Here is a 27994-nt window from a genome sequence, read left to right as displayed (position 1 = left end):
GCTTAATAGAAGTTTAGTCCTATATCGTTAATATATAGGTACTAGGGGGAACTGGCGCGACGAAATGTAAGTGTGACAGTCTAATAATACTGATAGCACAGTGACTCAAATTTGTAGGTTTGGATATAAATTTCTTTATTGTTTACCTTAATTGATGAATCAGTGACACAAATACCTTCTTAAATTACCAATTTTAATATTTATCGTCAATGAACATAATAGTTATTACATAAGTAAAATACCTTACAAATCATCTTGACAAACAAAAACCCAGTAAAACTCAGGAAAAAATAAACCAAGACAAAATGCAGCGGTTAAAAAACAGTTTTAAAATACAGTGCGAAAGAAAGTTAAAGATAAAAAAAAAAACACATTAAAGGTAACATTTTCCTCAGTTATTTTCAGCTGTTCTTTTGTTTTAATAGAAATGTATACCCCAAAAAAACTAACCTATGAAAATTAAATTTCAAAGGTTGTCGGGGAAAGGTTGTCTCCTCACAGGAAGAAGAATCCCTCAGTGGAAAACACAATCTGAGAAAAGTTTCTGACAGTTATGCTTCTCAGATTCAAATTTTGGGGCATAATAACTTCAATAATTTTAAACACACTGGACACTATTGGTAATTGTCAAAGACCAGTCTTCACAGTTGGTGTATCTCAACATATGGATAAAATAACAAACCTCTGAAAGTTTGAGCTCAATCGGTCGTCGAAGTTGCAAGATATTAATGAAAGAAAAAAACACCCTTGTCACACAAAGTTGTGTGCTTTCAGATGCTTGATTTCGAGACCTCAAACTCTGAATCTGAGGTCTCGAAATCAAATTCAGGGAAAGTTAGTCCTCTCTTGAAAACTACGTTACTTCAGAGGGAATTGTTTCTCACAACATGCACAATGGTTTATACTATCAACCTCTCCCATTACTTTTAATCAATCCTTGTTTTATGATAATAATTATTTTGAGTAATTACCAAAAGTGTCCACTGCCTTTAAGAGTGATTACCAAACATTTACCTTCCCATAAACCAAGTTCACAGCAAGTAATATACACGAATGAAGCAGGCACAACTCAGAAAATTAAGATCAATCAATTAGGTTAGGCTTGTAAATACAATTGTTTTCTAAAAGTTTAACTAAGGGGTGATAGCTTAATAATTCAGGAGGAATTTAAACAGTTGAAGGTTAATACTGATTAATTCAAAACATACTCAAACATTTATAAGCACTAGCTATATCTACACCTGCCACCCTTAAGTTACTATACTCTACTCTAGTCCGAATAAATTAATAGCATAACTAGTCTATTTATTAATCATGACAAAACTACTGGTATTGATATAATTATTCAGAAATAACTAACACAAGAAAACAATTCACTACTTTCAAAAACACTCAAGTTTCAGTTTTAACACTACCAAGTTTTACACTTACAATTCCTGCTCTAGAATTGCAAGGGTCGTGGGTTCGAATCCCACCCGAGTAACATGCCTGTGATATTTTTTTCACAGGACTCGGGAAAGTACTGAGTATACAGTGCTAACACACATCGGTGTATGGGTAAAAACCAAAATTAATATTCTTTATCCCCGATGCAAATTTAACATCTATTAATTCCTGATAAGTTATACTGTTTCATTATGATCAGAATGATATAAATTGTTCCATCTTATTTTTCTTGTAAAACAAAATAAAAACTAATCAAATTGAATGGACTGACAAACATAAGAATAACATCATTGTTCTGTAGATGTTTTCTTGTTTTGTTAACTCAACTTCAATTCAAAGAATGATTGTATTTTAGAATAGTTTAGTCAAGAGTGGGGCCTTAAAATAAAACAGTTTTTTGTGTCTGTCGGAATTACACCCCCGTTTCAAATTCCTTAGGATGGTGAAAATCATAATCTTCTGTCCCAGCTCCTGGAGCTGAAATCATATTGGATTCATTGCCGGAACCAGCTTGCTCATGGCCTGGCATCGGTGCATAACCAGCCTGTAATCTGTTGACATTGAGTGCTGGACCCCACTGCGCATGCGGTTGGATAGCCATTTTTAAACGCTGCAAAAAAGAGGGAAAACATTGAGAATGATTTATAATGTAATATGCATCGTGTATTGCAGAAGTTAAAATTAAGTTTTCATAAAGGCTCCTAAGATTTATACAAACTTTTTTTTCAGTTGACAGTATTTTCTCTCCATAAAGGAAATTGGAAATATTAATGAATACCACAATTGATTACTTACTTCAATGAGTGTTCCCTTTTCACCAAGCAGGTGGTATATCCCGTATGTGAATATGAAAAAGATGGAAAAGCTAACAAGACACCATCCTACTCCGTCGGCCCAAGATGGAAAAGTATAATCCCCAACAACAGGGGAATGGTAATCAAAAAAGGCAAACACGATGATAAACTGTAGAAAGAAAGAAAAATCACATGCATTTATAGGACTGTGACATTATTCTCTTGAAAAGGCAAATTTTGAAAAATAGTCATTCACCAATCAATTTTTATTTATTCATTTGTCTGTGAATGGCCAGTGGGTTCGAATCCCACCCGAGTAATATGCCTAGTGGGTTTTTTTTTTCACAGAACTCGGGTAAGTACTGAGTATACAGTGCTACAGTGCAAATATGGGTTAACACCAAATTAATATTTAGATATAAGTTATTGAACTTCCAGTGTCCAGGACCTTTACCAAGGATCTTTGTACTAAGCTAATGACAAAAGAAATAGCAGAATGCCAGGAGGGATTTCTGTACGAGTAACATATCAAATAGTTTGGAACTTAAGCATCGTGCCTGTAAACTCATCTTGCATCTTGAGTTGTACTCTCCTACAAGCATTGCTGCTGTCCTGGAGAGGGTGTGTTGCAAATTCCTTTTGTACTCAGTGATTGTGTTTCACGATTAGTCTTATAAGAGTGTGATATCGTCCTAAGAGCTCAATCCCTCTTATAGCACATATATTACTTGTTTGTTATTCGCTTGTGGATGGCAAGTGATACTTACTGTGCAGAAATTAATCTAAATGAAAAATGTACACAATGTGGAAATGAGTTTTTTTATGAATATTTAAACATTATTTACCAGCAACACGAGTGGGCTAAAGAGCATCCAACAGAGTCTCCAATAGAGGGAGGGAGTGAAGTTTAGCATTGAGTGGATATCTCTGGAAATACGATTGACTCCTGTAAGCAAAGTATAGAGTATGTCAACTTATAATATTCATAACAACTGTTTGACTCTTTTTGAAGTTGAGAAAATATAATTAACTGTTGCAAACTACTTACCAACCAAAAGGACATAATGGTATAAATAGATTTTTAAAATATTTAATGGCCTGACATTTCAGCCCTATCGGAGTCTTTCTCAAAGTCTAAATAAAAAATAAAAAACAAGTGAACAGGTAAATAAGTGTAACACAATCAGTCAAGTAGAAATACATTGATGGAGAGAGTCAGAAAGCACACAGAACAAACAAGGGGTAAACAATAAAGAGGGAAACAAGGGGGCCAGGGGAGAGAGCTGAATTGAACACAAGAAGATGGAAACATAAAAGGACAATATCAAAGGGGGAGAACAAGTCATGAATTGGTGAATTGAAGATAACAAAAGTACACTTCTTTTAATACTCACCATAAATGTGGGACACAACCAAAGTCTCTGTAATTGTTGTCACCATCGGGGAAAAGCCAGACAGATACCAATCCAGAAGAGTCATTACGTAAATGCCACCCTATGCAGAAACAAATATTTACAAGAATAAGCTATTATCAAATTTGCAAGGGGTTGAGAAATGTCAAACTTTTAACTGAATTCAATATTTTAAAGTCATCCTGGTGAAGAAAATCAGTCATTTTTAAACATACAAGGAAATATTGTCTCTTGACGTACTTCTCTAGTGCTGGGGAAACTGTTCCTCAACCCATTGGGTTAACACAATTTTGGTAAACCCATCTTTTCAACATACCTCCTTAAATTTGGATTTTTTTTAGTCAGCAATGACTCTGACCCCTGAACTAGTTTAAGGGATATAAATAACATAGGTCTAGACCTTATCAATCAATCAAAGCATTTTTGTTTAATATGAGCAGTTGTGATGGCATTCTGTCTGTATTCTTCTTAACAAAGAATCTGCACACAAGTTAAACACAGCTCAGCCAAAGCCAAACCCTTTGCTCAATAGCATTGTCATTACAAATTGTGAGGTCTTCAGATGAACAGAAATGAACGCGAGTCAGTGGTTACTAAAATAACTTCAACAGGCCAAGCTTACTTGAGTAACAAGAGGTAAACCAACGACAAACATTGTACAGCATGTTCCAAGGGTTATCAACCATTTCCAACGTCTTGTTTTGGGCCATATTGCTGCTAACTCATCTGTTAGTGCCGTGATCAAAGTCTCCAAGCAAACAAACTGAAAAGGGAGCATACTTGTTATCAACATTGAGTTATTGATTCTGTTAAGACATATTTTTAAAGCTTTCAAAAGGAAAATTCAAACTTAGGGTTATTGGGTTAATAACATTTGTAATCTTTCTCAGCTTCCTTGGGAGTATACAGCCACGGGCTGCTGTGGTGCTCCAAAGGTTTTTTTCATACACAATATGAACTTCTACCCTCGCAAGTATCCATGTATATTCCTGGGTGAAGAGAAGCATTATAGTTAGGCATTTTGCTTAAAGACACAAATGTCATGACTGCGATTTGAACCCACACTTCGATGACTTTACCAGCAGAACTTGACTTTGATGCTCTAAACCACTCGAGCATTACACCCTATCGTTTATTTTTAATAATTCGTCCATGGCCATTTACTCATGAATTTAAGAGAGATGGATTTACTGGATAAAGTTGAGGTCTATTCTTTTATAGTTACCTGGCTGTCAAGTCCAAGGATAATGAGCATGAAGAAAAATAGGAAAGACCACAACTGGGGGAGCCACATGCGACTCACTGCCTCAGGAAACACCACAAACGCCAAACCGTAACCTTCAAATCATAAAAAACAGTAATGGCACTGCTGGGATGAATTTCACAAAGAGTTAAAACTAGTCTTATCTCAAGTTAGGAAGAGTAACTTGTCCTAACTGAAGACTAGCCTTAAGTTTTTAATATCTCCTAGGACTAGGTCCAAGTTAGGAATAACTCAAATCAACCCCTACAGTGTTATTTCTTTGGGGGAATTACCCCCCCCCCCCCCCTTCCCCAATGTTAGAGATAATATTGGCGTGTTGTTTATACAAATAATTCACAAAAGTTCCAGTTAAAACAGAAGCTTAAAGAGACAATCTACATTTCCTCCTTTCCAAGCTACATTTTCAGAGAAACGCATTGAAAAACAGACAGACATCTCATTCTGAAAGATTTAATTTGGTATTCTTATGTTATACACCAATTGAGATTTTACAATTATTACCAAAAGTGTTCAGTACCTTTTAAGCTTGCAGAATTTTCATTTCCCAGTGTTTCCGTTATCTACAATGCACACCAGTTCATCAGGATAATACTTACCAGCATCAACTACCTTTTCAACAGATGTGTTAGAATCATGTGCCATGAAACCAACAATTGAGAACATGACAAAACCAGAGAATATACTGGTAAAGGCACATGACATGCAGAACATAAAGGCATCCCTGAAGCATACATAAAGAAAGAATTATTGAATACAAAATTAATGAAGCAAAACTTCTTGTGTTTTTCCCTGGAACCATGGACAACGCTAAAACATTTTGAGCAAATACATCACAAATGTAGGGATCAGAAGGGTGAACTTTTACTTTTCTTTTTGTTTCAGTGCGCTTGTACATACTTTAAGTAAGTTTTGAACAGACACGAACAGACACAAAATTGATCATCATTCTCCTGTTCGCCACAATTTGTTAAGCATAGACAATTGATCATTTTCTATATACAGAATCAGAATCAGGAACACTCGACCTTTAGAAGACATTAGAGACCTCACCGCATACATTCAAGACAATCCTGAAAGCGCACCTGTTTCAGGAGGCATACCATCTTCTACATTAGTGCTTTAGAGCAAACTTTTGATTTTGGCCCTTTCCAAATTTTTTATGATTGATTGAATGATGACTTATGATGCAAGATCATTATTTGATGTTTTTCTTTGGATGCACTTACCTGTAACAGTTATTGTTGAATTTATTATAGCTGGCTAGTGTGTGCATACCTCCCCATCCTGGGCTGAAGGAGAGAAACACCTGATTGGCTGCTGCCTGCCATACCTGAGAGAAATAATAGAGATGGTGTTTGGACAAAAAAAAAGTGAATGGGTTGGGACTTGAACCAAGGACCTCTGGATTAACGTACTGGCACTGAACCAACTGAGCTATCTATAGCCATAATGTTAGCAGTCTCCTCAATTAGGCTTTACAACTTTAAAGTCCTTAAGATGCTCTCATAACTCTGCTACTTGTTGTTGATTTGTTCCTACCTTTGCTCTACCAAGAGATTTAAAGTCCGGTCTGATGAAGAACAAAATTCCTTGAAGAGACCCTTCCAGCGTCACTCCGCGAATTAAGAGAACGATGAGCAAAACATAAGGAAAGGTGGCTGTAAAGTAGACTGCCTGTATGGAGAAATCACAGAAATATTTCAGATCACATTGATGTCAAACATCATCAAAGTATCTCTTGATCCCAAAACACAGCCTTTCAGATGTGTCCGCGGGAGGTTGGTGAGCATGCGAAACCTAAGCTGTTGTGTCAATACCTTATCATTGATGTCATTCTGACAGGGTTGTCACCATAATTATAATAATAATCTATCTTTATACCATGCTTTTCACATTCAAAGCGCTTCTCAAAGTGCTTCAACATAATAACCCCTCACTGAGCTAATAAATTCACTGGGCCATCTCTGCCCTCACAGGTACCCTATAACCCCTGTGTGGAGAGAAGCAATTATAGTCAAGTGTCTCGACCAGGACTAGAACCCACACTCTGCTGAACAGAAACACCAGAGCTTGAGTTTGTTGCTCTTATCCGCTTGGTCTCGACACCTCATGAATCATGGAAGCCTTACTGGAACTTTCTTTGTTCTGTTAACATTGGTGCGTTACTTACTTTACCAGATGATTTGACTCCTCTAGAGACACATACGTAGACAATAACCCAAGCAGCTGTAAAGGCCAAGAAGAGTTGCCAACGAATAGATCCAAGAGAATGCAAACCATCAGATATGTCTAAGACATGGAGCCTGTAGAATGTCAATTGATAAAGTTTGGATTACCAGTACATACAGAAGCAGTATATTTTGGTTTGAATATTTGATGGTTTCCTAATAGTACCTTAAAATGGTAAACATTCAATGAAGTGAAGAATATGATTACAAGATGCATAATTTTTTATCTTCAAGTATGCGCTAATCCTCCAATCAGATTCGCAGAATGGAGTGGTAATAAAAACCTATATTTCACTGCTAATATCACTACCATGCGTCTTGTGTGTTCTACGTCACGCGCCAAGTATGCTTGAAGATAAATACATTATCACACCAGCGCTCGTGGAAATACAGAAAATAATTAGCACATATGTGTCCCATATATAACTCGGCCTTCGGCCTTGTTGGATATGGGACGCAGACGCGCTATATTTTTCAGTATTCCACACGCGCTGGTGTGATAACTTATAGCGTCTTAATTGCACAAGTAATTAAACAAATAAAAAATAATGTTTTACTTCCAATATTCTTCTGTGGCTCGTACATGCTTTCCTGTATAATTCCCAGCTGTTGTGAAGTTTGCCACAGTAGATAGTAATGTCGAAGTAAATGTTTCAGTCGTTGAGTATAAAGAGCTATTTGCAGTGTCATTAAAGTCTAAATGTCCAAAAGACTTCCCATCATAGCAGTTGTCTGTGTTCCACTCATGGTCACAACCAACCCAGGGTTGAGGATTGAAGAAGGATATCACCATGTAATAAATGCAATATGCAAGAACCAGGTTGTAGTAAAGACAAAAGCCTGCCGACAAAAAAGCCATGGCAAATCCAGCTCCTGCATAAAAACCACAAGTATATTTGAACAATAAAAGATCAAATAAAATGGCAGAAACTGGAAATGGACCAAGGGGTAGGTTTTGGTCAGATAGATGGAGGGGGAAAATAAATTTGTAAGTTTATGGAAAATTTCAAGTATTTGTGTCTTATTGCTCTTTCTTGAGAAAATCCAACTCTTGAATACTCTTGAACATTTCTTTGTACTGTTTTCATGAAAGATGGAAATAAATTTAAGTTTAAATTGTATGAATGAACCAGCAAGCTATAAGACATTTTCATTTGGCAGAAGTGGGGCATGGCATGTGGGGAAAAACATAATAATAATAGACCGTTTTTATATAGCGCTTTTCACACCCGAGGGGTGTCTCAAAGCGATTCCGACATTATTACTCCTGGTCACTGGGCCTTAAATCATTCCTTAAACCATCTCAGCTTCCTGGGGAGTATACAGCCTGTGCGCAATATATGCGCTACTCGGCTTAATCAATCACAAGAACCATCTCTGCCCAAACAGGTACTCATTTACCCCTGGGTGGAGAGAAGCAATTATAGTCAAGTGTCTTGCTCAGGGACACAAGTGTCACGACCAGGATTCGAACCCACACTGCTGAACAGAAGCATCAGAGCTTGAGTTCGGTGCTCTTATCCACTCGGCCACGACTCCCCCGCATTAATGTTGAGAGGGGTCATTTAATGTCATTTAATGTATCAAACTTCATTCATTTGTGCAGGGGTTTTTAGGGGGGGGGGGTTCAATTGAATTTTTGGAGCAAGAGTAAAGGGGGCAAGGGCCCTGAGTAAGGGGAACTGCCCCCCTCCCCACCCCTACCTCCTTGGTTAGTTCACTGTTAACTTTTCACTAATCTGTTAAAGACAATTCAAGAAAATGAGCAAGTAATGATTTCTAGTTCTACTAGACTGACATACCTTTGAATAGTTTGCTGTATTTCCAAACACTGATGCATCCAAGACTGGAAAACTGACCAAGACATAGCTCCAGGAATATGATTGGTAATGCCACCAGTCCGATCATGATGAAATATGGAATCAGAAATGCACCTTGTATGTAGAACAATGAAAATAATAACATTAAGTGATTGTAAAAATGCCTGGATCACTGTCAACTGTTTAGTTGGACAGAAAATCACAACAGATGAGTTACCGATTCAGGTTTCTTACATTCCCTTTCACCCATCAATTTGGGTCATTGATCTGACCCTGGATAAATACTATCAATGCTTCAATTAGAGCCAAAGAAATTTAAGTTTTAGATGTGGGCGGAAAACCCCAGAGAATTATACCAGAGAATTATACCAGAGAAAACCCACTTGGTCAAGTAGGGACTAAAAACCCAATCCACATAGTGGCCCGTTGGGTTTCGAACCAGGGTTCCATAGGTGGAAGGTGACGTAAGACATCACAACCTGAAGCCTAGCTGTGTGTGATAAAGAACTTCCCAAGGTTAAAATGTTTGTTTTACAGTCAGTTGAAGAAATTGTTTTTTTAACAAAATGGACAAAATAACAGCATTAGGATTTTTCTTTTGTATATCTCACCTCCACCATTTTCGTAGCATAAATAAGGAAATCTCCAAACATTACCAAGCCCAATGGAATAACCCATAACAGACAGGATAAACTCAAAGCGTCCTCCCCATGTTTCTCTCTCCGGAATCGCATCATCGGCTGAGCCAGCATCGTGCCTCCTTAAGTCCTTGTCGTTTTGAGCAATGGCAGGGGTCGTCTCTGTGACACTGTTCAGGTTAGAGTCATGGTGAACGTTTGCGCCATCTTCCTGAATTCGTGGCAATGAAGTGTACATCTTGAAGCACAAGGCCTGCTGGTAGGGTAGGAGTCTGTGGTATTCTAGACCTAAAAGTTAATCTAAAGAGTTTGCCCACAGTGAGCAGTTAACAACAGTGTTTACACCAAAGTATTCTCTTTCGCTTCCAGTTGATTCAAAGAAGTTGTCCCGCTTTGATTGAGTACTAACTCAGCAGTAAAGTTGAACCCTTACATGTAACTTCATTCTTGGTTACTTTTCAAGGACTAACGGTGCAATCATCATTTTTTGTAGCCGTTATGGAACCAGAACTAATCTTTCATTCATCAAGAATAAAGGATTTGAGGTAAAAGGTGAACTTTATCCCTCCTCTTCCCTACTTGATAGTTATAATCTGACCCACTGATATTACTAGATTGTGCCTATAAGTGTATTATTCCTAAACTTAAAGTAACTCAAAGTCTTGTTAACACAAACAATTTGATTGTTGAAGTCAAGCCAAATAATTAATCAGTTTTGGATGAGATTAATGGGAAAGTCAACACAACATTGGTGTATTTTGCGAAGGGCAAGCAAGACCTGAAAGTCATATGAAAACAAATATTATCCACTATTAGTTACAGTATAAAATGAAACCATGATGTCAACAATTTGATATATATTGGGAGGAGGTTGTCTTCAAAAGTGTATTTTGCAAAACAAGAATTTGGGTTTTTTGGTCCTCTATTTACTGAATCTACTGTTATCACCCTTTATTTGCTGATTATCTGGGCATCTAGGGCCAAACAATGTCATATACCCACATTGCAAGAATAATGTAAATAAGGGGTCACTAACGGTTACCTTATAGTTCAGATAGATTTTTAAACTGACTTGTAAGGCAGGCAACCACGCACATTCAATCTTGTTTGCTTCAAACTTTGAATTGGCCAAGAGGGCCAGGTAAAATGTTATTGAAAAGATCGGGATGGATCGGGTAAACTGTACACCCCTTGCACAACACGGATTGCACCTCAAAATGCGCTGCTACCATTTCCACCTTTTAGGGAGTCAATTCCTTTGTGCGTATTTTGACTCGCAAAATGGCAGACAGGATAGGCACGTGTAGGTGCATTGCGCGTTACGCAAGGGGTCTAAACAATGGATACGAAATTGTTGAACATAAACAGTAGAAGAGTTCTATAAGCACCATGATTGACATGTTTCTTAAGAAGTTTATCTAACACACAAAAATGTAAGAACAAAGACTGTGTAAGGTATTTGAAAATTATTTCATAATTCAGTCCAACAGCTTTTTTGTTTTGTTCACACACAATCTTTTATTTAAATAACAAAAGATATACACATAATACAACACATTGCACCCTATTTTGACTCACACATAATCAAAACTGATCTTAAAAGGCGACCACTTTTCTAAAACAAACAATCAACCAATGGAATATTCTGAGACAATAGCGGGCATCCCTTTTAACAAAAAAATGTCCACTGTTGTTCTCAGCGACGATATAAGTGAAAAAGGCCCATTCAGTAGGGTGCCTGCTATCATCTCTTAAGTGTCCCGTTAATTGTCATGTTACTCTAAGTAGTGCTTATTAAACTTTAAAAACTATGGAAATATATCTTTATACCGTAAAAAAACACACCATACATTGGAGGTATGAATGTGTTAAGTATATTAATGTGATGATTATCTGCATACAAAAACAGAAGATGGAATGAGACTTTGGTTACTATTTTTCAAAGCAGAAGTGGAACTTATGCCTACCCCCCCCCCTTCCACCCCTCCCCAACAAACAGCAATGTACAGCAAGTCAACAATGCTGAAATTGTCTCACAACCTAAACAATTCCATAAATTAGTTTTCAAACAAAATGTATGCTTTGTACCACAATTGTACAGGAGTTACAGGTTGTATGGCTTCTGACTTCTGATTGCTGGCACCCCCGTACAATGATATTGACAGAATAGAGAGACTACCAACAAAAGGGGTAGATAGATATATAGCTCAATTGATAGAGCGCCGGTGCGGCAGGAGATTCTGTCCCCCCGGAGATTCTGAGTGCCCCCCCCCCCATGCGGAGAGCTGTGTCCAAACTTCTTCTGATAGCACCCTCTTTAGATCATCCTTCCTCAGCCCATGTTTATTTCTCATTATGGGGGACCATACAGAGTCTCTGTGATACGTATTTTCCCATGACGTCGACACATTAATCCCGAGGTAGCAAGTTCAAATCCCACTGTGACTCTAGTAAATTTTCTTTGTTTAACCCACAAGTAAAAGATTGGTCATAATGAACTAAGAGGTAATTGTTAATTGCTTCGTCCATGCCAACTGCTTAGACACAAGTATTCTGCTAAGTGCGTAGTTCGCTAAACATCCATACAAAATGTGGCTATGTAAATAATGTACGACATAAATAATATTTACACAACAAATGAGTTGGGTTATTTCATTTCTGGAATAAATGAACAAAGTACAGTCCATTATTTGGATGTCAAATTATTTAAGTTATATCCACAGCACCATATCATCTTATAAACTACAAATAATACTTAAAATGTAATAACTACACCATAAAACTACATCTTACTTTGGTATAAAATATTGCCACAAATATAAAGTACCAATTACTTTAGGGATACAGAAAAACTGCTACTTTAGGGGGAAAATTACATACACTTTACAGGAATATAAACAATGCCAGCAAATCTACTTAGGTTTAAGAAAATGCTTGTACAAATTTCTTGCTTCAGCTTGTCTAATAAAACAAAACAACTATTGCAAAGACAGCCAGATATACTAAAAATTTGATTTAAAGGTTAGTAATGTTAATATAAAACTACAAAGGCAACTCATGTAGCATCAGATCATTATGGTGGATGATTGATACTAAAGAACAAGTCACTCAAAAATAAACATTTTCATTTCTTCTGTAAGTATTTTTTTTTAGGCCTATATGATCAATTTCATGTGTCATGGGGCGGGGTGAACATATTGTTTTGCATTTATCATGGGGGAATGTTTGATATTAGAACCTCTTTAAAATGAATACAAATGCTATAATGACTTTCACTTTGACTTTAAGGTTCAAGATAATGTTGGCAGTGTTGAGAATCTTTGTAATTCAAACAGTCAAAAGTTGGGCTTGTTGACGTTAAGAAATCATCCTTCAGTCTTACAATATGGCCTTAAGATTGATCTTACAGTGTAGCTCTTTTATGAAATCAGCCCCTAGGGCCACATTTAAGTACAATTTACAATACGAAATATGAGGTCATGTCAGACTAAGCATCGGGTAAACAAGATTACTGTCTCTCAAAAATATTAAACAAGAACCAGCTGAGTTACTGCACTATACAAGCTCTGAGCCCAATTTCATAAAGCTGCTTAATGGTAAGCAGATTTTCATCCTAACCAAGCTAACTGTAGCAGAAAAATTTGCTTAAGCGTAAGAGTTTTTCACAGATTAGCAAGAAAATTAGGTAGCCTTGCGAACTCACCATGGATTTAGATTGATACGTCGGATTCATTTTCAAGCAGTAAGCGCAGGAAGGTTTGCATACCTTTTCATGCTTATGGTTAGCAGTGCTATGAAATGAGAATCGTAAAGTAAGCACAAAATCAGCCGTAAAGCAGCACTATGAAATTGGGCCCTGGCTTTACTCTTCTATTTTTGGGTTGCAATCATTGAAAAAACAACAAAGCGTATAGTTTGTTACTTCTCCCAAGAGACAGTGATTTCAGGGCATTGTAGACTCGGCATATGCGACTCGGTCGCACTGATGTTAAACTCAATTAAACAGACTACCTTCAATCAGTAGGCAAACCTATTGGGTAATTAACAGATTGCATTTAGATTGCACTTTTGTAAATGTATAAATAATACAGTACAGCCAAGCAAACATGGTTGACACATAAAAGCGTCAAGTGTGTTTTGCAAGCTGCCTGCTTCACACAAATAACACATGGTTTAAAAATTGATATAAATCATTGTTTGCAATAATGCGCATTTTAACATTCTTCAAAATTAAAATATGCTCCAGGAAATACTACCTGCAAAAACTTGTAAAGAATGACAGAACATCACAAAAGTTATTTAAAAACATTTTGAATATTGAGTTATATCTGCACTGAATTAATGGTAAAGATAGCAGACACATTCATGTTGTTATTTGTAAGCTTTGAATAGCAGTGATCCAATATGTTTCTATTCTTAGAATAATGTATGAACAATAGAAATATGAATCTGAATGGTAACATTATATGGAATGATAGAATGAAAACAATATTGAACAGCACCTTGATAGAATATCAGTTTCCTAATAACTGATAGAAAGTATTGCCCAAAATAGCCCTCACACTACAGTGGTGAAAACATTAATTTTCAAAAACCCTACCAATATATTAAGTATACAAAATACTCACAACATATTTGCATAAACACTGCGCAACAAAATTTTTGTTTAGTTTGCGCAAACAGTACATCTTTATTAAAGATAACATAATCGCTTGTAACCATTGCCTGAAAATGAATTCACGATAATATTTTCCAGCACCTACAAACCAATACTTGTGGACTCTGCTTAAAATGGAATACCCTGTAATATGTCAAAAAAAGAAGTAATAGGGAGGTTGAACAAAATTCAGCAAATAGTAATGAAATTGAGTACAGCAATTATGGTATTTCCGGGCTCAAAATTTTACCTAAGACCACAGGCCTGAGACATATTTCGCCGGGCAAAAAGACAGATTCTTCACAAAGTTTTTGGGAAAAAATATTTTAAACCTTGAATTTTCAATTGTCAAACTTTCCATAAATGTATTTTGTTTATCGTTTAAGGGCATTTATGATTGGGAATAAAAAAAAGTAGTGACTCGTTCTTAAACGTCTGTTTAAAACCTTGCAGGGTTCACACGACAACGACCCTGCCGGTTTTAAATGGCCGTTTAAGAACTCGTCGCTACCCTTTTATTCCCTTATTAAAAAAATCAAACAGTTCCAAAAACCAAAGGCTTAATTTGCCATTATTCAGATAAAGCTAAACATTACTCTTTGCTCATATGGTCCAAACCTGTACCTTTTCAGCAATGACACACCAGTTTGCATGGTCGTAGTAGTTACGTATAATATGAAGACTATCAACATGTTGTTCAATAAGGTCAGCTAACTCCCCTTCACGGAAAACATGGTAGTAACGTAGATAAAGTGAGGGGTCATTCTTCTTGAATGGAATACTAGGTTTAGGGGAAGTCTGAAGAACTTGTTTATCTTCAGGTGAAGCGCCATTTTGAGTTGGAGTACATGTATCTTTGGTTGGAGTAAGGTCATCCGCTTGGCTGTTGGAGTTAAGCTTAGTATCCGGCAGTGATTTCAATTCCAGTTGTTTAGTGACCTCTGATTTTACAGTGTTTGGCTCTTGATTACTTGGTACTTGCACTAAGGTACAAGTTGCAACACTGCCATTGCATTGAGAAGAATTTTGAGTTGATGTGGGAAGTACAGTTGATGCTGTGTCATTGCAATTAGCATCCCCTTCACTTGAAACTGATCCCTGACCTTCCCCATTTGTAATATGTACAAATGAATCACAATCTGAATCACTACTAAGTGTTCTGGTATGTTTCTTGGACGGAATATTAGGATAGGTACAAATTGGGTTATTTTCAGTTTGTTCGGCAGTCTTGAAATGATAACTTTGGTCAGAGATTTTCATCTCAACGGGGTAAGCAGTGAGGCTATCATCAGAGGAGGAGACGGACTCCACCGAGGAATCTCTCTCTCTGCCGACGCCCATGCGTGGTAAATGTCGTAAGGGGCGGGATTTATGGTAAGCCTCACCCTGGGCCGTTACACAGTTCATCCCAATGATGGGCTGATTGGTCTGGAGTGGCTTGAGTGGTATTGAGGTACTTGAGTTGTAGATCTTAACATCATGAGAAGGTTGGGTCTGCTGAATACCTTCTTTACCTTCTTTGTCTGATGAGTACCCATTCTGCACTGGAGTAATGCCGTTAGTTACAGAAGCTGGGGTATCTACAGTTAATTTCTGAAAAATATCATCTATTGCACAATTACTTGAACTTCCCTGAGAGTAGCCATTGGGAACGCTCTTATGGCCATTACAATTTAAGTAAACCTCTTTATCTACATGTCCATTGATTTCTGGATCACAAAATATAATGCTTTTCCCAAAGGTGGACATCTCAAGTCCCTTACCTTTGACTTCTTTTGGAGACTGTTTCTCTATTTCAAGGCTACTTTGCCTGGATATTGCACGCAGTATCTGAGTTGCAGTTGATGTGAAACTTTCAAACAAAGAGGGCTCTTCCACTGTTTCCCTGTGTTCCTTTCCTTCAATGGATGACATTCTTGGAGGAGTCCCATTTGCTTTCTTTGGGCCAGTTTCTTTCGAAACCGAGTGGTGGGATTTGATATTTGTGATATCATTGGTAAACAGCTCTTTGCAAGTGATGCGATCTTCCTCAGTACTGATGTTGACAAAGACCTCATCAACAGAGTCCGAACGTGTTGGAATGAGCAACCTCTTAAAGTGACTCTTCTCTGCATAGGTAATTGGGTCATAACCCTGGTCAGAATTTGTTCTTAAGAGAGGACTTCTGGTATGCTTGGTGGCTGGCTTACTCAATCCATTCACAAGTTCGGTTGAGCTCTGGCTAGGTATAAATGGCTGCCTTCTGAGACTAGAATGAGAGATACTATAAGTGTTACCAGCAGCAGTTGGAAAGCTCTGCATCTTTAACTTATGCGATGAATTTTTCACAACATCGTTCTCAACAGAAGAGCCGTTGCTGGTCGAACCGTTTGGAAGAAATTTTCTCGATCTTTCTGAAAAGAGAAGAACATAATTCAAACTTTAGAAAAATAACTACAAGTTGAGCGTCTGCTTTGAACTAAAAAAAAATATGGGTTAGGTTAATGTGCAGCTCCAACATTCAAGTCTCATTTCATGGATTTGAACATGCTTTACAAATGTGATACTCAAGAAATTGCACACTTATGAAAAGCAGCTCGATTCCATCAATGCCAAGGGGCTCTCTTCAGCACAACAACAACAACTTTGGAATGATTTGCCACGATAACGACCATGACGTCTTGTGCCGACAAGAGACCCACAGAGGCCAGCAACAACACTGACCCAGAATCCCTAAAATGAAGCTTATTATTGGGAAGCCACATGAGAGATACTTTACTAAAAGTGACATCATCATCAATTAGTACACAACAAAACTGAACTTACCTTTGTTCTTGAGATTCCTTGGTTGCAAATGCCATGGAACCAAAACATCTTGAACATGAAACTGTGGGGAAGAAGAAACCTTTCAAATTAGATCAATGCAAACAATATACTAAGGATCACAAACAGAGTGCCTTTGTTTTAAATGACTTAAGCATTTGATATTTACCCATGTACATTACATCTTTACATTTTAAAAGTGGGTTTCAAGCTCCAAGGCAGGAAACTAGAAAGTAGTTCTAGCCCAAGACGTCAGTGTTTGATAGTGGACAGTGTACTGCGCTCAGCTATAAATCGTTATAGCACACCCTCTAATGACATACTTAAACCAGCTTGATTGGCTCTCTTGACTGGAAAGCCAAGTTGGTTGAATCATGGTGAAGAGGGCGCCCTAAAATGATTTTACAACCAAGCGCAGTACACTATCCACTATCAATAACTGATGTCTTTGGCCAAGACTAACCAGAAAGTTAATGCACCTTCACAAGAGGTACACAAAGCATAAAGGCACTCAAAGAAAATAACTGATGATAATGTCAAAACAAGACCAGCAAGACAAATCAAGTGAATTTGAGGGATTTGGAAAGAAGAAAATGAACAAACTACCATAACATGATTGATTTACAAAAGAAAAAAGTTGAAAGGTTAGGCTGGTAAAGTGGAAGCAATCTGGCTTTATTTGTTTGAATTTGCATATATACACTCACTTAGTGATATAAATACATGTAGGGTGATTCATCCCTCCTCTACTAGCCTGCTATTAGTTAACAGATTCTCGGCTGTCCAACAAACTAAATGGATTTGAAATTTGCATGGTGCAAGTAAAATCAGGTGAGGTTAGCGGTAACACGAAATGAAAACTCTCTCTTCTGTTCCTGTTTCCGCCTTTGCGCACAATTGAGCCACGCCCAACAACCAGTTAATCTACAAGGCAGTACTTAAGCAGCGATCCCCTAAAGACAATCAGAGCATACCGATCGAAATGTGAGTGGTCAACCACAGGTTCTTTTCCGAACCAACACTACTCATAAGAGAGTTTTCCACATGATGTTCACACAAACCTGATTAAACTAAATGGCTTGTAAAGTACACTGACCTTTCTCAGTTTCTGTTCCATTGCCCAAACATAGATCATGATCTGTCCACCAGGACGACATATCCTAGCCAGTTCATTTAATGCTTGAGCTCGTCGTTCTGTAGTCGCAAAGTGATGGATGACAGCAATGGAGATAACAGCATCAAAGCTGTTGTCTCGGTAAGGAAGACGGATGTTGTCACATACCATGGCCTCATGATCAGCACGGTGAGCAATGTTGACCAGGGTTGAACAACAATCGGAGCCAATCTTGTAAATGTGCTTATTGATTCCCAGGTACTTCCCATTGCCACAGCCTGAAAAAAAGAGAAAAACTTTACTTAAAAGAAGAGAGAAAATAGATTTAGCTGTTGCAAACAACTTACTAATCAAAAGGACCGATGGTTTACATGTAAATGCAAAAAATAGTTAATGGCCTTACGTTTCGACCCTAGCACGAGCTTTAAGAAAAGACTGAATTTTGCATGCAAACAATGGCAAATTGAGATTTTGTCCCAATGAGGCAAAATATTTAGTGGTCTTTATCTCTTGTCACATGATGTGCTTATAAATCCGCAAAATTTGTCTCGACTTTCGACAGGTGACCCTAGCACGAGCTTTAAGAAAAGACTGAATTTTGCATGCAAACAATGGCAAATTGAGATTTTGTCCCAATGAGGCAAAATATTTAGTGGTCTTTATCTCTTGTCACATGATGTGCTTATCCGCAAAATTTGTCTTGACTTTCGACAGGTGGTTTATTAGGACCGGCACAAGTTCAAGGCGCCCTCAATTTGTGCTCGCAGACAGACTTTTCAGTGTGTAGCGTGCACAGGCATGAACCTACCCTGCTACGATTTGTTTCACCAGTACAAAAAGGGACACCTAGGCTCGATTTAACAAAGCAATAAAATTCATCGTAAAGTCGTAAGACAAATTTTTAGTATTACCATAGTAATTTGTATTGTGACATCACACTTTACCTAGCAACTACAATTGATTTGCAGTTAAGATCAATCTTAGCTCTTAGTGGATTCGACCCAAGGTCCAGGAAACATGCCTTGTAATATCCCTTTTCCGGGGGTTACTGTGTAATTCCTGACTCTGGACCTTTGTCTTGTTCAATGTTGCTGTAAACATTTTGCATTTTCACTATTTCTGAGAACTATCCAATTTTAGTGTGGGGCGTCACATAACATGTTGTCTTTCCATCACTTTGAGATTGTCGTCTACTTCCTGCAAGAATCTTGTCTAGATCTATTCCTCAGTAGTTCGATAAAAATGTCCAAAAATAGCTTGCCATTTGATAAGATACAATCATGTAGAGCATAATAAATCATGTTCTACTTGGTTGTAACTTATCGTTCATCTAATCTCCCCCAATCATTCCCAGAAGAACTTTGTCAGGACTGTAAAAAGGGTTCAAGCATTTTAATATCAAGGAGAGTACACAATCAAATGAATTGGATTTTGTTAATGTCAGACAAGTGCATACGAGTGTGCGTTTATTTATGTAATGTATTGTTTTTCAAAACAGAATTTTTTGCAGGAGCCACTGAATGTTTTTCTTAATGTGTGAACAGTTTGAAAGATATGAAAGCAAACCCCATAATTATTTTTTAAATGCAGACAAAGTTAAAGTGTGATATCTGTCTATGAATGTAGAGTATAAAATTTGCCAGGTAGAGTTTGTTCTTTAGAGAACAGTCTTGCTATAGATATATTCTACTACCGTAAAGTACATTTTTTTTATTTTCCAGGAGACTTCTCAATTCTAACCGAGTAGTCTGAAAAATCTACTCCTCGCAAATAGATGGTGTTCCTACAAACCAAATATATTGATACCTCACTATGCAATGCCTCAAATCCCATAATATAGAGTGTCTTAGCAAATATGCATTTCACATGACAAGCTGCCACATCCAGCCCCCCCCCCCACCACTACTTTCCTAGACATGCGTCCCCCAAGGTGATTTCATCATGAGGACTTAGAATGAAGAGAACCTGCTTGACTAATCCACCTCAAGCTCTTAGAGAAGATGATGATTTGGTGATCAGGCAGGTCTATGCATGTTCCTTCAGACAGCAAATTACTCCTTTGGTAAGTGCATTATTGCACACACGACTAAACCTCTACTTTCAGGGACTGTGTTAAGATGAGTGAAGATTGTGAACCGCGCTGTTGTGAATCACCGCTGACCTTTTCTTAAAATCGATAGTTTTTTTCTGCTAGATTGCTTGAGATGAGATTGAGCAAATTTAACATCATTAGCATGTACTTCCCAGAGGTTTGCTGATTCCGGTATCAGACTTCTGTCAATACATTTGAAATAACCTCTCCATTACCATGGTTGGCACTTTCCCTGTTTGTTTTATTTTCTCAATTTTCTAAAATGAATTCCTATATTATCAAGAGCAGCAACAGAAATCAATAAATATGTTTTGTATTTTTTATTAAGGTATGGTCTACTTGAGCATAATTAATCAAAATTTCCTGTAATTGGTTTTTGAAATAAAAGGGTTTTGTGTTGTATTGTTATGGTAATTGTATTTTATGGCAGTTTCAGTAACTTCGTATTTCTGGATTTGTACACTGAAAATATCAAGACCGCCGGACTTGTCCTGTCGTGGATCAGTTTTCATTTTGACCCCTGTAATACCTTGGGCTATATTTTGTCCCATAGTGAAAACATTTTTTGTCAGTTATTTTTCTCTTTTCATATCAAGTCAAGCAAAACATTTTGAGCCTGGTCTTCCAACATGAACACACAAAAAAAGGAAGCAAAATCAGAAAATGTTCATTCAATATAAATCTGTACACAAGTGGACTATCTGAGCAATAACTCAGGCAAGAATTAACAAAGATCTATTCAATCAGCATCAGTAAATGGAGCACTACAACACCTAAGAGTATCAGTGGAAATATTATGTTCCCTACACGATTTACTTGCAAGCCGTTTTTATTGATGTAATCCATACATGTTAAAGTTGTGCAACCCAGCCCTGTCAGGAGGCCATCCTTCTACAAAAAATGGGGTGACAAATTGATCAGACGCAACTGAATTATGTATAGTTAATGGGAGGAAGGGTACAACAATCAGACATACAGTAAGATTGAGTTTCAGTTGCTATGACGAGACCTCATTATCCTATCTAAGACGACTTACATCTAGCAGTGGAAACCCTACTGCCAATCCCTGGTCTCATGGCGCAGGTCAATTTGTTGTTTCTGTGCACTCTCTATTAAGTACAAGAATTGATTTGGTTGAAGCGTTTCAAGGGTGGCTCTGTTTAAAGTGTGTACTCATCTACTGTAAGATTTAATTAGATTGTGGCCTCTGGTGAATGTTTTCCAAGAAAGACCTTGCGCGATAATGTTATATGGCATCATCCTCCAAACCTAATTAAAAAAATTGTGCCTTGCTTGTTTAGATTTGTGTAGCTGTTTGACTTTCCTGAGGGGAAACTGCCCCACGCAGTCCACATAAATGATGCAGACTCATTTATTCTGAGAATTGAATTTAATAAATTTAATATCATCTTTAATGACTTCAGAAGAAATCAGCCAAATGAAAAGTTCAGTTGCTGACTGATGTGTCACAAACTTAAGTGTCTTTGTTTGCATCACAAACAATGATTATGATCTTTTTAAAATGAGGTTTAATGTTTTGCAAGAGAAAATACATAAAAATGGAAGCGACACCGAAATGATGATAACGGACACTCTCTGCAATTCCCACTGGACTAAGCCAACAATCAAATACAACAGTAGAGTGTATCAGTTACATGTGGATATTATGGACACAAACGGAAACATGACAAAGTAACTTCCCAAAGCAAGCCATACAAACCATTTCTGAGAAAGGCAGGACAATACCTTTGAAGCCAGATTTATAATGATGAAGAAAACCCTGTTCAACTAAAGCAGGGATCATATGACTGACATGACGTTTATGCTGAGATGGATAGAATGGAGGACTTTATTACAAGTATGCATTTAATTCACTTCAAAATGAATATTTGACAAAATGGTGATAGAATTCCTGAATTTTAATCTTTAAAAAATCAAATTCATACAAATATAAATTTGAAGTGATAGTTAATGGAAGGATTTCCATAGACTTTGAATCAATATTTTTCAGGGTCATCTAATGTCGATTTCCACTCTGCTGCTGCTGTAAATATAATTTCTTTCCAGACAATACGGAGGCAAGCATTAATGAAGACTAAGTGGTATACTGAGTATGTGTGGATTGAGTAATGAAATAGTCACTTGTCTGTATTGCACCAAGGTGAATATGAACAAGAACTATCTGAAAGGAAACAAACCATTATTAATGCACATATTTTAAAAATTGCGAATAATGCATTAAAATCAAGCAAAATTCTCATTGGACCAATGCAAGAGTGGAGAAATTTATCACAAGTACGCGTTTTAATTCACTTCATTATTATTCAATGCATGATTCAAGATGCATGACAAGTTTATTTTTGCATTTTTGGACTGTTTGAAAAAAAGTGATGTTTATGATGAGATTTCTTGAAATTCATCAATAAAAAACTCAGTGTCCTGGAAAACCTTTTAAAGGCGTAAAGTCATACATGTAGCACTAATGTTGCAGAGTGTAGTACAAACTGTACAAATACAAGCGTCAATGTTATAGTTATTCCTCTCTGTCCGATTCTTTCAAAAACACTTTAAATACAGAAATATAATAAATCAAGAGTAAATAACTCTGTGCCAACTCATCCATTATGGGTGTCAATACATTCAGTCTAATGCACACTCTCTGTTTGTAACAAAAATGTATTTGAGATGGAGCCTGTGTCACACTGAAAGTAAATGCTTAGCAATGTAAACAAGCGTAAGTTGTTGATGTTTATTAAGCCGGATTGTTTATTCAAGTTATTGATTTACTTTGGAATCATAATTATTGTAATATTAATGACATTGAGCCATTTCCGGTTGCCTGATATTCAGGGAATAAAAAGAGTGGGACGAGGTAGTGAACGTTTGTTCTGGCAGGGTTGTGGCCAGTACTGGTCAAGGCTGGCGTTTGAGGACAGAACCAACTCTTGTACATGTACATGTATTCCATTCATAAATGACCTTTTTTGTTAAAAAGTGTAATGATGTTGGAAAATCTGTAAACTTTTATCAGTGTGCATTTTATCTCCTGTCAAAGCCGCAGGCTTTGTTTCGCATAGTGTCAAAATGCGAGAATTGCTCTTACAATCCCCAAGAAAAATATATGAACATTGAAATGTGACTGCCTTTTGTTCTTGGAGATTGCCAAGTGACAAACATTTATAGCCAGGGCCTCAGCTATTGCCAGGCATGCAACTGCCCGTTGAAAAAAAAGAGGAAACATTTCAAAGGCACAATGCAAGTGCGGAGCGAGGCAGCCGAAACGCCACGGGACATGATACCCACAATGGTACCCTAGAAAATGTTGAGGTTTATTATGCTCTTAGGTGCACTGTTAGCACGTACTAGGCTTATTTTACATGATTGTAGTTGTACACTGTTGTTGCCAGGCAAATATTAGGCTTTAAAAAAAACGTTTTACACGTAAAAAAAACAAAAAACAGAATTCCGCGGAAACGCGGAAGAGTTGCATTCCTGTATTGCCCTATGCTTTGTTTTCACCTACCTACATCTGCTACAATGCTTCCCGGCTCTAAGCCCAATAGGAACTCCTTGACTCTGGGCCATGCTTTGTAGCGTGCATCACTGAAGTGAGGAGCAATCCGTTCGTACACATCATGGACATGTTGTTTCTCTAATGCGATAGATTGGCTCCTACGATCCATGAGGGTACCCTGGGCTAGTCAGCCGATACCTCAACAACTCTTAACGTTCACTCATCCAACCACTGCAGTACCCTGTAGACATCGATGATGGAAACTTGTTACCTGCACAATCATAATGTCAGTAGGTCTTTGATCAGCAGTTTTTGACAAAAATTTGCAGTCAATACCCTTATGTTGGCAATGAAGTTGTCAAACGTACACACTGACAAGCAATGCATCAACAAAATCCAGTACACTGGGACTTGGCTTTACAATTAAGTAGATTGCCTCATTAGGCAAGCTGCCTTTCTTACTTTAAAAGGTTTCTTGGAAATTGTTTAATTAATATTAAATCCCTTCTTTAGTTCTCTTCGATGAGACGAAATTGCCTTGATTGATAGTAACAGTACAAACGCCAACAGTTAGTAGAGAGCAGGCCCTATACAATTACAGAACGAAAATAAGAAAAAATGTTGTTTGCAAAAAAGGAATCAAGCCTTTGTAGTCTCTTTAGTTTCTGTCTAAAAAAGCTGTTTCAACAAACATCAATTTTGTCTACATTTGAGCAGGGTTTGAATTTTCGGGGAAAATCAACAAGACTGCAGCCAGGTAAGCTTGTTGCAGGGCTTGTTGCTCAGTATTTCACCAACAAACTGACAACAAGATGAGGAGAGGAAGATATCATTGATGGATGCATCTAAACTTGACTTTGTCGTCCGCGACAGCTGTCTGCCAACTACACTGCTCAAAATGTTTTCTGGACCAGAATTTTACAAGATCAGAACCACGAGTGAAAAAACTTCCTGACTTTGACAAACATGTATCAAACATTTGATTGTTTTATTGTTTCGTTTTGTTTTTACTGGGTTTTTTTTAACAAGCACTATTTTAAAGGTATAAATTGTAAGTGATGTTTTATCTCTGTGCTTTCATACAAAAAGTACTCAACACAATTAAATGTCATTTATCAGGCTCCAAAGTCAACATTTGCAAATAATTTGTGTCTAATCAAGATATTACTCATTGAGCATGGTGAGGTACTGTTGAATAGAATTGAAAAACACACAGACTGCCAGACTTGTCCGGTCATGATTTTACTAATCCAACACTAAAATCACTGCCCTCTGGCTTGGCCCTGAACTGAGGATAGAATTCCACTGATAAAAACTAGAGTAATGGCTTTGTATGAGATGGGTTACACTCTAATTTAAAGGGTTTCAACGCGATAGATATAAAATAATCTACACTACATTAAGTTCCATTAAACTCTATCATACAATATTTAGACAGTAATAATTCAATAAATGCTTGAACAGTTGCAGGTAGTGTAACACAGAGATCCTCTGTCTAGCTAAAGGCTGTTATTGTCTAGGCAGATGTTCCTTTGTCGCCACATACAGCTGTTACACTACACGCCGTTGAGCGCCTCTGATTTATAATCAAATAATAATGTAACCGACTGCTGTGGTAGACTGAGCTAGTCAAATCGTGTACAAAACTTGATCAATATTTAAAATCAAGTATGTATACACACGTGTACATTTTATGTATGAACAATCTGACAATATGAATATTTTGCAACTGTAACCTGTCATCATTCCTACTTGTTTGTTTGTTTTGGGTTTTTTATTTTATTGTTCCAGATGGGGCTGGATTTTTGGCTTTGCTAGACTAAAAATCAGAAATTGTGATGGAAATCCTTTGAAGCAAAGGGCTAAGACAAGTCCATGTTTATATAAGATGTTATTCTACCACAAACAACCCTTTGGTGACTATGAGTTTTGCATGATGGGTCAAGGTAGGGGTTTTGACAGTGTCCAAAAGTCAGTTCACCTGGTTTTGGTTGGTGGCACAATGTCAATTCTATTAGTTTCCTATAGAGGAAAACAACTCAAACATTAACCCTATTTAGTTGAAGACCAATCAATTTTCCATAGTTAACTGGTCGTTTCCCAATTCAATAATACAAATAGGTTTGACAATGGCATTACGGACCAGTGCCAGCTTGAATAATGAATTGAAATGCCTTCACGCTTTGCAATTTTGTCTGGCTTTTTGAGAAGCCAACTCGTCCATATTTCCACTACTTTTCATAAACACAAATAATATGTATGTGGGTGTGTGGAACTTTCAGTCAGGGCTTATTTTTCAATGTCACCATTGAACTGTTCATCATGTTCATGTTGATTGTTCTAGCCAAGGATACATTACCACTAAAACCAAAACAGAAGCCAAGGCTGTGCATAGTGACTGGATTGACATAGTACTGTTCACTACCCAACCACCTCAATGTTGTAAAAGTGGGCCAAAGTTTTGTATACATTGAATATCAATTATACAAAGATGAGTTACTGTCTCAGTAAACCACATATCATTGGCAATTGTATTGAAATGTTGATGTACAAAAGTTTTGTATTAACAACAACAGGCTCTAGCAAGATGTGTAGAAAAGATCCTTTATGATAACATCATTTAATAGCAGACTTATCGGCAGGGTCATAAATTGGTTTTTGTCAACATAATATATCAATCAAGTCAAATGTCAGCAAAATGCGATGATTTTTTAAACAAAATTACAATGACCTCAAACCTCATTTAAAATTAAATACAAGGTGACGCCACATCAAATGGCAAAACGTACTCCTGCCGCAGCATTCACAAAAATGGACACTGCTAAAATTTGAATCTCTAAAACTCCTCTTGAGTTGAGGTGAGTTTTGGACATTAAACAGGGGCATTTCAGACAAAATAGTTTCAGTGACAAACATTTTAAAGTTAGTTAGATTTGTATTTATCCCCCCAAAATTAACATTTTTACCGCAGACATTATTTTTTTATATAAGACTTTATCGCTAATCCACCTGGCTGATTTTGTTGAATGGCCAAAAGCCACAATTGTGGAAAAACAGGCAAATGTAAGCCCCCTACCTACAGTGTATTCCAGCAACTCAGCAAATACAGTCAGGCGGGAATACTTGTTTTGTTGAAAAAACGGCTGGAAGGGGCATGCGAGATGACAAGGGCCCCATTTCATGGTTCTGCTAACTAACCCCCAAATTCTGCGCTTACGATCACAAGATTACCCACTTACGATTATGTGCTAGCGCCAAATTTCTGCGCTAGCCAAAGCGTAGAATGCCTAGTACTAGTATAGAAGTAGTTGCGTGGAATATGCACGCACTGAAGCTAAATTCGTCGATAACCCATGCCATATGAAATACACTTGCTGTACTTCTATTCTAGAAACTATAGCCTTATAGTTTCTAGAAGCACACTTGTCGTAAGCACACAATTCCCTGCTTCCGTAAGTGTATGCCTTCACGGTAAGCAGAGCCATATAGGGCCCAGCAGCAAGGAAAGACATGTAAATAGGACCTATGTGATATGTATGATTAGTGTATGAGGCGATCAACACAACAACTCGAACTCAAAGACTCAAACCATACACTATACAGCGCAAATCATGGCATGTGTTTGATTGAGTTTATTTGTGTATAATTTAGTGTACCGCAGTACAGTAGTCCCACCATGGTCCCACCAAATCCTGTACTTTTTGTACAACTGTAAAATACAAATTGGTGCAATTAAAACTAAAAAAGTAAACTTGTTACTTACCTTTCTTTGTCTGCAATTGAACTGTGTGTACTGACTGAGATTGAGAAAGTAAAATCCTTGTTGTTCAGCGATGATGATCTGAGCATTGTCTGAGTCGGTAGTCACGATTGCATTGGCAATCATTCAGCCCCTCTCAAGTCTGATAGTTTGTTGTGGTCTTCTTCGGTCATTGCGATCGGCAAAATGTGATCTTGTCGTGGAATTTACTATGAATTCCCCGCAGCCACACAGCAGAAAGTGCTTGTGTACTACGTGGTGGCGGTAACCGGTCAGTGTTGATAAAATGCGGCGCGCGTTGCTGGTGCACTCACAGAGTGCAAGCAGTGCATGTCGAGTATAGAAAATAGACTTGTGTTGAAGCGTTTCTAGTGTTTTCCACGTTTTGATTTTAGTACAAAATAATTAACTCAAACTCATGTATGTATTTTTATGGGAGTGGGAGGATCGCAT

General features: G+C 37.4%; 2 protein-coding genes across 3 annotated transcripts; both read right to left on the bottom strand.

Annotated features, from left to right (window-relative positions):
• Positions 1–285: 285 nt before the first annotated feature.
• On the bottom strand, positions 286–10190 carry LOC139936019 (sodium- and chloride-dependent glycine transporter 1-like). Its single transcript, XM_071930717.1, has 13 exons — positions 9576–10190; positions 8947–9078; positions 7702–8017; positions 7087–7219; positions 6456–6590; positions 6143–6246; positions 5513–5637; positions 4878–4990; positions 4275–4415; positions 3635–3734; positions 3086–3186; positions 2242–2409; positions 286–2056 (listed from the first exon to the last, which is right to left on the bottom strand). Exons 1-13 carry the CDS (start codon positions 9838–9840, stop codon positions 1859–1861), a joined length of 2031 nt encoding a protein of 676 aa, XP_071786818.1. The 5' UTR covers positions 9841–10190; the 3' UTR covers positions 286–1858.
• A 923-nt stretch (positions 10191–11113) lies between these two features.
• On the bottom strand, positions 11114–27802 carry LOC139935928 (uncharacterized). Of its 2 annotated transcripts, none has more exons than XM_071930567.1 (5): positions 27545–27802; positions 23791–24052; positions 18158–18453; positions 17065–17125; positions 11114–16652 (listed from the first exon to the last, which is right to left on the bottom strand). In XM_071930567.1, exons 2-5 carry the CDS (start codon positions 23948–23950, stop codon positions 14863–14865), a joined length of 2307 nt encoding a protein of 768 aa, XP_071786668.1. In that variant the 5' UTR covers positions 23951–24052; positions 27545–27802; the 3' UTR covers positions 11114–14862. The 2 variants fall into 2 exon arrangements, with proteins under 2 accessions (XP_071786668.1, XP_071786669.1); XM_071930568.1 differs by having other exon boundaries at positions 23791–24022.
• Between the last annotated feature and the right edge of the window lie 192 nt (positions 27803–27994).

The sequence above is a fragment of the Asterias amurensis genome, chromosome 4, assembly GCF_032118995.1.
Source record: "Asterias amurensis chromosome 4, ASM3211899v1".
NCBI classification, from domain to species: domain Eukaryota; kingdom Metazoa; phylum Echinodermata; class Asteroidea; order Forcipulatida; family Asteriidae; genus Asterias; species Asterias amurensis.
Note: the sequence above shows the minus strand (reverse complement) of the source record. Positions and strands in the feature narration are given on the sequence as shown.

Coding starts and splice junctions, on each gene's coding strand:
- LOC139936019 (XM_071930717.1), bottom strand. CDS start 9,840: ATGTACACTTCATTGCCACGAATTCAGGAAGATGGCGCAAACGTTCAC. Junction 7,220..7,701: donor GCCACAGAAGAATATTGGAA/GTAAAACATTAT, acceptor GACATTCTACAG/GCTCCATGTCTTAGACATAT. Junction 3,187..3,634: donor GGTTGTGTCCCACATTTATG/GTGAGTATTAAA, acceptor CTTTGCTTACAG/GAGTCAATCGTATTTCCAGA.
- LOC139935928 (XM_071930567.1), bottom strand. CDS start 23,950: ATGGATCGTAGGAGCCAATCTATCGCATTAGAGAAACAACATGTCCAT. Junction 18,454..23,790: donor AAGCATTGTAGCAGATGTAG/GTAGGTGAAAAC, acceptor TCTTTTTTTCAG/GCTGTGGCAATGGGAAGTAC. Junction 17,126..18,157: donor TGGAACAGAAACTGAGAAAG/GTCAGTGTACTT, acceptor TCTTCCCCACAG/TTTCATGTTCAAGATGTTTT.